Source organism: Rhinoraja longicauda, chromosome 9 (assembly GCF_053455715.1).
Source record: "Rhinoraja longicauda isolate Sanriku21f chromosome 9, sRhiLon1.1, whole genome shotgun sequence".
NCBI lineage: Eukaryota > Metazoa > Chordata > Chondrichthyes > Rajiformes > Arhynchobatidae > Rhinoraja > Rhinoraja longicauda.
In genome coordinates, this window is record NC_135961.1 from 16,377,399 (window position 1) to 16,392,782 (window position 15,384).

The following is a 15,384-nucleotide window of genomic DNA, read 5'->3' on the forward strand; positions in this document are numbered from 1 at the left end:
CCTACCGCTTATTCTTAAACTGTGGCCCCTGGTTCGGGACTCCCCCAACATCGGGAACATGTTTCCTGCCTCTAGCATGTCCAATCCCTTAATAATCTTATATGTTTCAATCAGATCCCCTCTCATCCTTCTAAATTCCAGAGTATACAAGCCCAGTCGCTCCAGTCTTTCAATATACGACAGTCCCGCCATTCTGGGAATTAACCTCGTGAACCTACGCTGCACGCCCTCAATAGTAAGAATGTCCTTCCTCAAATTTGGAGACCAAAACTGCACACAATACTCCAGGTGTGGTCTCACTAGGGCCCTGGACAACTGCAGAAATACCTCTTTGCTCCTATACTAAACTCCTCTTGTTATGATGGCCAACATTCCATTAGCTTTCTTCACTGGCTGCTGTACCTGCATGCTCACTTTCAGTGACTGATGAACTGGGACACCCAGATCTCGTTGTAATTCCCTTTTTCCTAACTTGACACCATTCAGATAATAATCTGCCTTCCTGTTCTTACCACCAAACTGGATAACCTCACATTTATCCACATTAAACTGCATCTGCCCACTCACACAACCTGTCCAAGTTACCCTGCATCCTCATAGCATCCTCCTCACACTTCACAATGCCACCCAGCTTTGTGTCATCTGCAAATTTGCGACTGTTACTTTTAATCCCTTCATCTAAGTCATTAATGTATATTGTAAATAGCTGCGGTACTAGCACCGAGCCTTGCGGTACCCCACTAGTCAGTGCCTACCATTCTGAAAGGGACCCATTTATCCCTACTCTTTGTTTCCTGTCTGCTAACCAATTTTCTATCCATGCAGTACCCTACCATGTGCTCTAATTTTGCCCACTAATCTCCTATGTGGGACCTTATCGAAGACTTTCTGAAAGTCCAAGTCCACTACATCCACTGGCTCTCCCTTCTCCATTTTCCTAGTTACATCCTCAAAAAATTCCAGAAGATTAGTCAAGCATGATTTCCACTTCGTAAATCCATGCTGACTCGGAACGATCCTGTTACTACTATCCAAATGTTCCGCAATTTTTTCTTTTAAAATTGACTCTAGCATCTTCCCCACCACCGATGTCAGGCTAACTGGTCTATATTTTTCTGTTTTCTCTCTCCCTCCTTTCTTAAAAAGTGGGATAACTTTAGCTACCCTGATGGAAGGAGGTGAATGAACACAACAGATTTCTCTTTGACATTGTTTGTTGTACCTGGGTTCAAAAACTTGGGAAAGTGGTAAAGGAATGCCAAAATGCAATTTAACTCAGACAAGTGCTAAGTGATACACTTTAGGAAGTTCATCTAGGGAAGGACAAACACAATTATGTCCTTGTGATTGTGTTTGGCAGGGCCATGGGGAGTGTTGAAGAACAGAAACCGAGGAGATCAAGAACTGGGATGTCATATTCCAGCTGTACATGGAGACTGCACATGGAGTACTATGTGCAGTTCTGGTCGTTCAGCTATAGAAAGGATACGATTAAGCAAGAGAGGGTGCAGGAAAGACTCACAAGGGTGTTGCCTGCATTGGAGGGTTTGAGTTATGAGAAGCCACATATACTGGGACTGTTTGTCCTGGAGCAGAGGAGGCTGAGAGGGGAGGTTTATAAAAACATAAGGGCCATAGTCACACGGGATGGTCACAGTCTTTTTTTCCCCTAGGCTTGGGGACACTAAAATCAGAACACATAGGTTTAAAGGAGAGGAGGGACAGATTACAGGGGACCCGAGGTGCAGCTTTTGCATATAGATGATGGTGCGTATATGGATGAGCTCGCGGGGAAGTGGTGGAGGCAGAAACAATAATAACATTTAAAAGACAAGGGAAAGGTTTTGAGTGATCTGGCCAAACACACCTTGGTTGTCGTGAACAAATTGGGCTGAAGGATCTGTTTCAGTGCAATGTACTTCTTTGCACGACTCATTTTGTACAGCAAAAACAACGCAACACAATTTGCACACACCCAACAAATTTTGACAATGAAATTTTCAATTTAAACATGAATGACTTTATGAATGGCAATAACTGGAATGGCAATGAAAAAAAATGATTAGCAATGCCAAAGATGGTCTCAAAATGTAATTTTTCTTTACGGCTTTGGATAGAAAATGTATATCCCAATTTCAGTGCATTCAGAAAGTATTCAGACCACCTCACTTTTTCCACGTTTGGTTACGTCACAGCCTTATTTTTAAATGGATTAAATTATTTTTTTTACTCAATCTACACACAATACTCCGTAATAAAAAAATGAAAATAGGCATGTAGAAATTTTTGCAAAGTAATTAAAAAGAAAAAACTAAAATATCACATTTACATAAGTATTCAGACTCTTTACTCAGTTAAAGCTCTAGGGGCTCGTGGAATCAAGGGATATGGGGAGAAGGCAGGCACAGGTTACTGATTGTGGATGATCAGCCGTGATCGCGATGGATGGCGGTGATGGCTCGAAGGGCCAGGTGGCCTCCTCACGCACCTATTTTCTGTTACTATGTTTCTACTTTGTTGAGGCACCTTTGGCAGCGATTACAGCCTCAAGTCTTCTTGGGTATGACGCCCCAAGCTTGGCACACCTGTATTTGGGTAATTTCTCCAATTCATCTCTGCAGATCCTCTCAAGCTGTCAGATTGGATGGGGAGCGTCGATGCACACCTATTTTCAGTCCCTCCAGAGATGATCGATCGGGTTCAAGTCCGGGCTCTGGCTGGGCAACTCAAGGACATTCACAGATTGTCACAAAGCCACTGCTGCGTTGCCTTGGCTGTGTGCTTAGGGTCGTTGTCCTGTTGGAAGGTGAACTTGTGCCCCAGTCTGAGGTCCAGAACGCTCTGGAGCAGGTTTTCATCAAGGATCTCTCTGTACTTTGCTCCGTTCATCTTTCCCTCGACCCTGACTAGTCTCCCAGTCCCTGCCGCTGAAAAACATCCCCACAGCATGATGCTGCCACCACCATGCTTCACCATAGGTATGGTATTGGCCGGGTGATGAGCGGTGCCTGGTTTCCTCCAGACGTGACGCTTGGCATTCAGGCCAAAGAGTTCAATCTTGGTTTCATCGGACCAGAGAATCTTGTTTCTCATGGTCTGAGAATCCTTTAGGTGCCTTTTGGCAAACTCCAAACGGGCTGTCATGTGCCTTTTACTGAGAGTGGCTTCTGTCTGGCCACTCTACCATAAAGGCCTGATTGGTGGAGTGCTGCAGATATAGTTGTCCTTCTGGAAGGTTCTCCCATCTTCACAGAGGAACTCTGGAGCTCTGTCAGAGCGACCATCGGGTTCTTGATTACCTCCCTGACCAATGCCCTTCTCCCCCGATTGCTCAGTTTGGCCGGGCAGCCAGCTCTATGAAGAGTCCTGGTGGTTCCAAAGTTCTTCCATTTAAGAATGATGGAGGCTACTGTGCTCTTCGGGACCTGCAATGCTGCAGAAATTGTTTAAAATCCTTCCCCAGATCTGTTTCTCGACATAATCCTGTCTCGGAGGTCTACGGACAATTCCTTCGTCTTCATGACTTGGTTTTTGCTCTGACATGCACTGTCAACTGTGGAACCTTATATAGACAGGTGTGTGCCTTTCCAAATCATGTCCAATCAAGTGGGAGAAACATCTCAAGGATAATCAATGGAAACAGGATGAACCTAAGCTCAATTTTGAGTGACATAGCAAAGGGTCTGAATACTTATGTAAATGTGATATTTCAGTTATTTATTTTTAATTACTTTGCAAAAATTTCTAAACACCTGTTTTCGCTTGTTCATTCTGGGGTTTTGTGTTTGGACTGATGATAAAAAAAATTAAATTAATCCATTTAAAAATAAGGCTGTAACGTAACAAAACGTGGAAAAAGTGAAGGGGTCTGAATACTTTCTGAATGCACTGTATTTTACTGCATAAAATGGTGCTGTTTGGATGGAAGGTCTGGTTTGGGGATTCAGTAACCTGGACTTTGTTAAGATCTAGGTATGGAGATGCATGGTTGGAGAGAATTGCTTATGTAACCCACACATCATCTTTGAAATCGGTTTGTGGATACACCACAGCCTTTAATGTACAACTCCTCCAACATGTCAAATCCTTATCTTAATTGCTTGGTGCTATCAACCAATACTGCACAAGTGGTATAACCAGCTATTTAAGTCTAATTTAAAAAAAGTTCCTTATAAATTGTTGGAGAACATGGAAGCAAAGGATAAATAATTACAGAATATTTGGTCATTAATTTTACCTCACAAATATCAACTTACATAAGGCTAGAAAGGTATGTTTTGAATTCATCAGTACCAAAACCCTTCGCAGCAAATCTTTGTTCATGATATAGTTCTTGATATGATATGTGTGATGCTCTACACAGAAAGTGAGCAGCTCTAAAATCAAGGCCAACAGTTGTACCGTCTGGAAGTTATCTTAAAAAAAAGATAAGTTGAGTTATGCATTGAATTATCAACGTTTGCGATCATGCATTTGTGATCAACATTTTGAAAACCAAATGAAACAAAATGGCCAACTTAACCCTTGGCCATGAAAGTTAGCAATTCATCAAAATCCAATTTACAGATATTCAAGTACATAACTGGACAGTCAAATGAAAACAGCATCTGACCATAACTTCAAATCAACACGTATGATTTAGCACCTTTAACAAAATAAAAGCATTGTGAATAAGCTTTATGTTTACTCCTGACCTTGCTTTCAGAGTTTTTCTGACTGCGTGGGTTTACTCTAGGTGCTGTTATTTCCACTCACATCCCACAGATATATTGATAGGTGAATTGTCAACTGTAAATTACCCCTTACTGTAACATAATAGCAAAAAGAATGAATAGCAAAAAGATGGGTATGCGTGACGGAGAATAAGTTCTGGGAAAATAAGAACAGGGTGTATGGGATTAATGAGATTGATTCCTGGGAACCCCAGTATACACCTGATGAACTGAATGGCTTCCTTCTGTTCTAAGTTAGGTACAAGATGTAGAATTCGAGAAATATCAATTCATCCTTTCACCAGAAGGGGGAAAATGGTTCCCCTGGGGAATGCTGCTGAAACCACATTAATGCATCAAGAATTGCCCAGCTGTACATGGCGAGAAGAGAAGGTTAAGACAGCAAGTTATAGGGGGTTTGGCAGTTAGGGGATTAGTGAGAAGTTCCCATGATTGCAGATGTGATTCTGGGATGATGTTCCCTTCTTAATAACAGTGAAAAATTGCACTGACTGACTGCAGAATATTCTAAGAGGAAGATAAACAACCACAGGTCCAAATCAGTAGGAAATCTCTGGATTATTTCTGATGCCAAGCCAGTTGATACAAAAACGGACATGGCAATGATGCAGTAAAGTTAAATGCAAATCAGTTTAATTTCAGAGGGGCAAAAATGATTGAAAATTAATTCTCTTGAACAGTGTAAATCTTGTTACAAAAGATTAGGCAGACAAGATTTGCTAAGGGATGGTCATGTCGGACTCATGATTGAATTTACAAAGGGCATCAACGAGGGTAGTGCATTTGGGAGAATGAGTGAGAATAGAACTAAATGGATGGTTCATGTGAAGAGTTGTCAGATATTTCATTGGCTTATTGGTTTCCTGCTGTGCTGCACAATAAGGTGCCAACTGATCAGTATGAGTACACACACACACACACATACACCAACCAATTCCTCTGCCACAAAGATTGAAACTATTAGAGCAAAATATTAATACATCAATGAACTCACCATTGTTTAAACGTGGAACCTTGTTATCTGAATAGTTTGCATTGAACAAAATACATTGCATTGAATTAAGCTACTGATAGTGCTTAATACTCGCATGTAAAATTCAAATGTAAATAACTACTTTGAAATCAACACGAAGTATATTAAAATAATGTTTATTTTAATTCTGCATGTGTTACTTGCTGGGAATTCCAAGAAACACATGTCGTCACAAAATATTAATCCAAGAGAGTGTTGTGCAACGTAATATGGATTTTTTTAATCAAGTGGTCATTTCGTTCAAAATTGGGCAAATTAATTGGCATCTGTACAAATTGATTCCCTTAAGATGTAAACTGCTGAGATTTATTTCAAATACGCGACAAATATTATTAAAGCAAAGAAGTTATTCAATCTCAAAAACTAAAAATAATCAAACTTACCAGAACAAAAAGCAACACTCCCATTAGATTCATCTGCAACAGCATCTGTTAATCAAGGAAAAGATAATGTTATAGACTGGTTGCTAATATGGAATAAAAAATTAAGTTAGGAAATTATCCATTCAGAAAAATATTAAAAACTAAATGCTTATTCTCCTTCTTCAACTTGCACAATTCTGTTTTCTTTTTACTGTATGTGGTGATTGCCTGAGTCCAGCACACAATGCCTCCCTCTTTTTTAGCGAGATTTTGGCAAGGAGTCATCATCCTGCTCTGCAGCTCTCTTGGCACAGCAGGTAATTTCAAGATTTTCATTCAGCCTCATCAAAGAATGACAACATACTGTCAAGTGTGAGTAAAATGTACAACTTTGAGATGTTTTGGTGGTGTGATTATTCATCTGCTCGTTTAATTGAAGATTTTGAAGGTACTGAAGAGTTGTGCAAGTTTGGCGGAGGTACACAATAATGACACAGTACCTTGGTGGCAGAAGGATGTTAATCAAACGGACTGCTTAGTACTGGTTATTGTAAACTTTCCTTTAACTTGATGAAGCTTCACTCATTCAAGCAAATTGAGCTTATCATATTACACACCTGACCAGAGGGTATTAATAGTGTTTAATTTGGAACTAGTAGTGCTTTGAATCTGAAGAGCCAGGCATGAACATTACTTGCTGATATTGGTTAAACCTTAATGTTTCCCACGTCTTTCTGTAAATGTTATTGGTTGCTTCATTATCTTTGGAATTACAAGTGAAACTGAACACTGAAATACTAAAACTCCAATGACTCTTACAAACCTCTACAGATGCATGATAGAAAACATGCTGTTGAGTTATAATATAGCTTGGTTTGGGAATAACTCTGCCCAAGACCACAAGAAATTGCAGAGTTGTGGATGTAGCCCAGTCCACCACACAGACGAGACTCTCCACCATCGATTCCATCTCCACTTCCATCTACATTGGACTTCAGTCCGAAGATGGGTTTCGACCCAAAACATCACCTATTCCTTTTCTCCAGATGCTGTCTGACCCGCTGAGTTACTCCAGCTTTTGTGTCTATCTTCCACATGGTAGGCTTTTCTGGAAGGTTAGATTGCAAGGGAGAGCTAGCTAACTTAATAGAGAATTGTAGGAAGCGGAGGGTGATGGTGGTGGAAGGTTGTTTTTTTTTTTAGTGTGACCAATGGTATGCCTCAGGAATCTGTGCTGGTTCCATTGCTGTTTGTTATGTAGATCAACAATTCGGATGAGAATGCACAAGGAGTGATTAGTCAGTTTGCAATACCAAAGTAGGTGGTATCATTGACAGTGAAGATGGTTATCAAGATTTACAGAGGTATCTTGATCAGCTGGGAAAGCAGGGCAAGAATGGCTAAGAGTTCAATGCTTTCAAGGACGAGGTGTTTCATTTTGGGAAGTTAAACCCGGGCAGGATCTTCACACAAAACGACAGGGCCCGGGAAAGCGTTGTAGAGAAAAGGAATGTAAAAAGTGCAGCTACATAGTTCCCCGAAAGTGGCGTCACAGGTAGAAAGGGCGGTGAAGGCTGCATTTGGCACATTAGCCTTCATCTATCAGGAAACTGAGACTAGATGGTGGGACCTCGTGTTACAATTGTATATACGTCGGTGAGGCCGCACTTAGAGCATTGTGTTCTGAAATAAGAAAGATGTCATTCAGCTAGAAAGAGTGCAGAGATTTACGAGAATGTTGCCAAGACTTTCGGGCCTGAGCTATAAGGAGAGGTTGGGAAGGTTGAGACTTTATTTCTTGGAAGTGCAGGAGGCAGAGGTGTATAAAATCATGGAACGGGATAGGGTGAATGCACAAGATATTTTTGCCAGGGTAGGGGAAATTAAGAACTACAGGGCATAAGTTTAAGGTTTGGTTTAGTTTAGTGATACGTGGAAACAGGCCCTTGGGCCCACTGAGTCCATGCTGACCAGCGATCCCTGCACCCAACACATTAGGGATAATTTACAGATGCCAATTGACCTACAAACCCACATATCTTTGGAACGCATGAAGAAATGGGAGCATCAGGAGAAAACCCACATAGTCACAGGGAGAACGTGCAAACTCTGTACAGACAACACACATTGTGAGGGTTGAATCTCGGTCTCTGGTGCTGTAAGGCAGCAATTCTACTGATTGCCGCTGAGGGCAGGTGCAAAGATTTAATAGGACCTGAGGGATAACTTTTTTCTGCACAAAGGATAGTGGGTGTATTGAAGGATAGTGGGTGTATTATATAGAATATAACATTTTTCAAAGATTTTTACATGTACAGAAGTAGTTTAGAGGGTTATGGGCCAAACACGGGTTAATAGGACTAGCTACGACAGCAACTTGGTCAGAGTGGGCGAATTGGGCTGCAGAGCCTGTTTTCACACAGTGCGAGTCTACGACCTGCACTTGATACTTAAAAGTAAAGGTGAACCCAAAGAGATTCTACAAGTATATTAGACAAAAGAGCAACTAGGGAGAGAATAGGACCCATAAAAAAAATCAGCACATCCATGTGTGGAGCCACAGGAATATTTCTTGTCTATATTTACGGTGGAGAACGACATGGATCCTAGGGAACTCAGGGAAGTTAAAAGCAATGGCTTAAAACACAAAAGTAAATAAATCCCCAGGATCTGATCAGGACAACATGGACAGCTAGGGAAGAAACTGCAGGGATCCTGGCAGAAATATTTGCATCTCTGAGAGCCACAGGTGAGGTGCTGGAAGACTAGAAGGTAACTAATGTGCCTCTGTTTAAGAATGACTGCATGGAAAAGCCTGGGAACTATAGCCCAGTGAGTCTTACAGAGGTCGTGACTTTGTTTTTGGAGGGGATTCTGAAAAACATGATCTACATATTTTGGAAAGACAGGAACTAATTAGGGACGTCGGTTTGGCTTTGTGCACGGAAAATTAACTTAAAAGGCCTTTGACAAGGTACCACATGATGGGTTGGTCTGGAAGATAGGATCACATGGGATGCAGAGCCATGTAGCAAATGGATTCAAAATTGGCTCAAACGTGGCAAACAAGAGTGGTGGTAGAGCATTGCTTTTCAGACTGGAAGCCTGAAACAAGTAGTGTACCACAGGGATTAGTGCTGGGTCCAGTGTTGGTTGGTGTTATATTAATGATTTGGTTGAGAAAAGAATACAAGTAGTACTTTTGCAGATTATATTAAAATTGGTGGTAAAGTGGACAGTGAAGATCTCAGAATACAGAAGGATCAACTTTTTTGCTAACTCGAGTCGCTTGTTAGTTCTGCCTTTATCCTGACTAATGATTAATGTCTAATATTAATTCTTGTTTATCATATTGTTTATTAAGATCTTCGACATGGCTGGTACATTAATATTTTAAGTATCTTGTCCAGGTGTTTTCTCAGCACTCCATAATTCCAGGTATTTAAGATGTACATTACTTAATTGGTGGTAGGTGGAGAAAATGAAGTTGTAAAGTTCTACTTTAACAGGTTTACTGCAGTTGGTGACAATGCTGTTCACAATGAGTGAAGTGGAAATTAAAAGGGCATTTTACTGGAAGAACATCTGCTGGCAGACATCAATTTTTTGACAGTAGTGATGTCTCCTACTAACTGGACAGTGTACATGTTACTTTTTAAAGTGTTTGTATTAATGAGTGATCATGTAGCTGTTTAAAATTGAGTCTCCAGAACTATACATTCATTTGTTAGTCCAAAGATATGCAAGCATTTATCTCAAACATCTTTAATTCATAACCTGACCATTGGCCAGTTTTCTTTTCAACATCTGCAGTTAGATTGTTAGGCTTTTTAATTTTTGACATTGTTCATTTTTGGCAGTGATCCTCCTCTTCCTCTTGACCATTTGTTGAAAGCATCCTCACCTTTCCACTCTGGATCTCCATGATTAGAACACATACGATTATACATTTTCCAAGAACACTGGAGCAATCATACTTCTTGAATCACGATTTCTCCCGCCTATCCACCACTCGCCACTTCCTTGCTATTGAGAATTCTTTGTTGTTACCCTCTGCGGATTTCCTTGTAGCTTTGTGCACTGCCTTTTGGTTTGAGTGTTGACAGCACACTTGCACATTACAATTAATGCTTTGGTTATCCTGATCTCCTTGCTTACACTTATTTTCAGTATTTGTGGCTGTGCCTCCTTTCCTACAAAGATGTTAACAGCAATGAAACAAAAAACTTGTGTTTAAAATAAATCTTGCCAACTGGACCCCTGGGATAATCTGTTTTGATCTTCATTTTGTTTTTAGTCATGGAACTGCACAGTACAAGAACAGTGACTTTGGTCCAACCTGTCCTTGCCAACCAAGTTAGCATATTGGGCTAGTCCCATTTTCATGCATTTGGACAATAGCATTCTAAACACTTCCTATCTATCTATCTGTCAAATTGTATTTTAAAAGTCTTAATCGTTTCTGCTTCTGTATTGTAATTATAATTCAGTAAATGTAACTAATTGAATCTATTTTTATGTTAAAATTTAACATTTTACATTTCTAATATGCTGTAGAATTGGTGCATCTTTTAGTGTCTGAATTTTTGTGCGGATTTTATTTTTGTAGGAGAAGCTGTTGGATTGTTGAGAAATGTTGAAAAGTTTATTTTTTCACCGATCTCAATCCATTTTTCACATCAATAGTGACAATATGTATTTATACAGTGCTCTTCAACATAGCTAATTATCCCAAAACACTTCACCGAAGTGTTATCAGATAGCTTTTGAAATCACTGGGAGGCAAGAGGAACAATAATAAAAGGAAGAGGGTTAAAGGGGCGTGGGGAGAATGATGGCACTGCTGCCAATGGTGGAACAAGTTTGTAGATGGTCAAGAAACCAAATTTGGGCAAGTCTACAAGAGTTAAAGAAGATTAAATTGAAAACGAGGGATCAGGAAATTGAAATCAAGGATGAGATTTTGGTTATCCTAGAACTGGTGTGGGGGTATGAGCACACAGGGGTAATGGATAAGTACGGTGCAGGTGAGGGCATGGATTGAGAACGTTGAAGGATATGGAAGATACAGCAATGAAGAGGGGCCAAGAGAAAATTGAAAAAGTTGTGTCAAATTATTCCCTTCAATTGGACCAGACTTTAAGTGTATTATTTTAAATGCATATTTAAGTTTTGTAAATTTATCATCTGACTAAAATGTAGGAAATGAGCTGGAAAATAGGATTCTGATGGCCAAGGGAAGAATGTGGAAAATTAATTTAATATCATCAGTAATGGAGTTTGATATTGCTTCTGCCCCAAGTGTGCATTTGTACACCATCTGCGTTGCTGCTATTCCATGGTAGTGTAGTTAAGAGCATTGTGCAGATAAAAGTGATCTGCAGGGAGAAGTATTGTTGCAGCTGTACAAAACTTCAATCAGGCCACATTTGGAGCATTGTGTGAAGTTCTGGTCGCCGCATTGCAGGAAGGATGTAGAAGCTCTGGAGTGTGGGCTTTTCCACACAATGTGGTTAAGTGCTTGGAACACACTGCTGCAGGAGCGAACCAGGTATGATAGCAACATTTCAGAGGCATTTACGCAGAACACAAATAGGCAAGCAGACAGGATTAATTAACATTGGCATCATGGTTGGCATAGATAATGAGAGCCAAAGGGCCTGTTCCTGTGCTATCGTGCTCTTCTTTGTAACTGGGCCAAGGAATGGCATATTGAGTGGCATACAGACAAATGTGAGGCGTTGCAATTTTGCAGAACAAACCAGTACAGTAAATGTAGGGCCCTGGGTAGTATTGTAGAACAGAGGAACATAGAAGTGCAGGTACAAAGCTCCACGAAGGTGGCGACACAGGTGGACAGGGTGGTGAAGAGTGCATTTGGAACACTTGCCTACATTGGCCAGGACGTGGAGTACAGGAGCTGGAATGTCATGCCATAGTTAAACAAGATGTGGGTATGGCTACAATTGGTGCACTTCACTGTTCTAGTCTTCCTCGCATATCCCAAAGATAAACGGTTTAGCAGGTTAAATGGCCACTGTAAATTATCCCGTGTGTAGGTGAATGGTAAAATATTAGAAGAATTGTTGGGGACATGGGGAGAATATAACAGGATTACCTCACAATTATTGTTATTGGGTGTTTGGTGGTCAGGGTGGACTCCCTAGGCTGAAGAACATGTTTCACCCTGTATTACTCTGCAGTTTACCTGTGCAGATAGCTCTCAAACCAATCACTAGTTCTGATACCATAAAACAATGTTATTTGGCATGATAGTGGAGCTCTTTAATATGGAGTTCAACCCACAAAGATATTAATAAACATACCCACCAAGATCACCAGAGAGTGGCATAGGTCGATTGGTTTTCGCCAAACCCACAAGGTTAACCGTTTCTCTTTAATCACAAATGCTGCTGAGCCATGAAATAGTTCCTGCATTTGCTGTTTTTAATATCCAATTGTTGCTTCTCTCATCTTTCATAGAACAAATCAAACACCTTTATCTTTCAGAGCTCAGCTAGATCACTGCTATAGTTTTTTGCATTCTAAGGCCCTACCCAAAATAATTTTGGGGTTTCTTCCTAGTGCTCATCTAGAGGGTGAATATATTTTTTCTCAAAACCATTCATGTCTGGAGGCTATATAATTGTAATTGACATTACATTTTTATTTGCATGCAACAATTGTTCATATGCAGAACATTTGCTGCTTATTTGGAAATACACGCAACCCTTACATTGCAGCAATTTGTGCTAGATATTTACAGGATTCACAAATCCCTAATCAAGAATTTCAGATACAGAATAAAATGTACCCTTGTGGAATTTGTGAAAAAGTAAAACAAATGAGCACAATCTATTGGCTGACACACTAATGTCAAACATTGGTTCATAAACAGGTTCATAAACAGGAAACTGCAGTTAACAAATATTTAACAGAAAATACAACTATAGATTGAAGCATTTCAGAAGAAAGAAAATTACAAATGTGCAAACAGTTCATATGGAAAGGTTCAAATGTTTTGAAGGATGATTTTCATGCAGGGCCAAGTCTGAAATTTACCTTTATAACTGCATTTTTCATCTGTATTAGCCAGCAAAGGAGCACTGAGAACATGCATACAATGTTTGTAGAAAAAGCTGAGGAACTCTGTTTTTTCGGTTTTCTAACAAAAACGACAAGGACACACTGGTTAATAGTCAGTATCTTAATTGCTATATTACTGAAGTTCTGATATTTTTCATATATGCATATTATGACGAATTGCATAATTCAACTTGTTCAATAGTGTTCCAGTAAACTTATGGTCAAATCACTGAAGATTCCATTCCCAACAAACAGCACAAGTAGATTGGTGTATCATGTGAACAAAAGCAGAAACATAAACTCAAAAGTAGAATGACAATTTTATTTTTGTTTAACAAAGAAATCTTGGATTTGAAAAGGCACACCTTGCAATTGAGCAGTGTCATTTTTCAATAGCAAACGCAATGCTATATTTTTTAAACTCTCCAATGTACAAAAATAAAATTGCCAATCCTTTAAGGTTCACAGTTATTTATATGTTATAGCCAGTAAGGGGAACAGTATTTTGGAAACAAGTTGTAGAATAGTGCCATGGAAGCAGAAAGCAGCATTGCTAACAATGTGGGCAAGGAAGATGATTTGAACGTAACAGGTGGCACAAGAACCATGACATGATTTTTCACAAAGGCAGCTTGGAGAATTAGCTGAACCTGCTGCATTGTAGGATAAAGTGGATGAATCTTGGATTGGGCTAGAGATAAAAGAACATTCAGACCAATGACAAAATCATAGTCTCAAGATAAAGGAAAGGAATTTTCTAATGCACAGGATAATGGAGTGAAATTCGGGGTAGTTCAGTTCAGGTGGATTTTATTTCCTTCTTAGAGACAAGGAGAGCTAATTGAATAGTAAGGAAGACTTGGGGGGAAAAAAGCCTTCAACCCAGCTCTGCAATGTTTAAAATAATTGACAATTTAATGATACATTCCTGTAAGATCGAATTAAAATTAAAACTCAAAGGTACGATTATTAGCGACAAATTAAATTGTTGTTTTACTTTAAAAAATATCTTAAAGTGCTTACATTTGCTGTGGCTAACATATTCTCAGGGTCAATTAAAGTTCTTAATAACCCCATTAATTGAACAGCCCCGCCAAGTTCCGGGTCAGCATCACAAATTATCTGTTCGATGATTACATTAATCAGCAGAATGTCCTGCATAAAGAGAAATTTAAAAAACCAATTAAATTAAAAATATTAATGACAACAAAATTATACCCAATAAGCTTTCAAATGATTAGATCAACATCCTTCAAATCATTGCATACTCTAATAATTTACTATTTTCTCCTACATCATAAACAGGACGCTACTGATTCTAATCAAACAATTTGAGAAATTGACAATCTTTTCTTTAATGTGGTTTATCCAAAGTTGTTCCAGAAACCAATTGTGATCTAGCACCCCTTTGTCTTGCAGTTCTTACACAAAAAGCTTGCAGTTCAGTTGAGTTTTTAAAATCCTTTTATAAACCATATGTTCGTAAGTGACCGAAGCGGAATTAAGCCATTCAGCCCATCAAGTCTACTACGTCATTCAATCATGGCTGATCTATCTTCCCCTCTTCACCCCCTCTAACCCGGCACCTGTACTAATCAAGAATCTATCTATCTCTGCCTTAAAAATATCCATTGGCTAGGCATTCACAGCTTTCTGTTCAAGCTTCACTCTTGCTGATCTCTCATGAAGAACCAAGGTGAGTTACTCCTTTTTCAATAAGCAATCTTAATTAACTTTGATGAATGCTATATTTCTGTTACCATGAAAGTATGCAACACTCCAGTTACAGATACATAGAGAAAAGCATTCAAAGCTTTCTTGGGATTTAAATTAAAATGGGTTTTGTTTCTCCTGAAAAAAGGCAGCTGAGGTGTAACCCAATAGAATTTCTCAAAATGATGAAGAACATAACTGCAGGCCATCAATTAGAGTGTTACCAAAATAACCAATTTTGTGAATTTAGAAGGAACTTCGCCAGAGAACTTCTCTACCCAGAGATTGATGAGAATGAGGAACTGGCAAATATCATTTATTGAAAGCAAATATTATCGAACAAACACTTAATTTATCTAATAAATACATAATTTGAAATAAATATTATTTTATTAAATCTCAAAAATTCAGTTAAATCTCAAAATAACATTATGAAGCGCCCTAAACACCTGCCCCA

General features: G+C 39.3%; 1 protein-coding gene across 3 annotated transcripts in view; it reads right to left on the bottom strand.

Moving 5' to 3' along the window:
- ppp4r3b (protein phosphatase 4, regulatory subunit 3B) overlaps positions 1 to 15,384 on the bottom strand; it is a 46,031-nt gene that overhangs the window by 9,315 nt on the left and 21,332 nt on the right. For all 3 annotated transcript variants that reach the window (XM_078404869.1, XM_078404868.1, XM_078404867.1), the window contains exons 8-11: positions 14,238 to 14,369; positions 13,191 to 13,293; positions 6,150 to 6,194; positions 4,257 to 4,415 (exon numbers count right to left, since the gene is read on the bottom strand). In XM_078404869.1, coding sequence (XP_078260995.1) covers positions 4,257 to 4,415; positions 6,150 to 6,194; positions 13,191 to 13,293; positions 14,238 to 14,369 — 439 coding nt within the window. The remainder of the gene's footprint in view (positions 1 to 4,256; positions 4,416 to 6,149; positions 6,195 to 13,190; positions 13,294 to 14,237; positions 14,370 to 15,384) is intronic.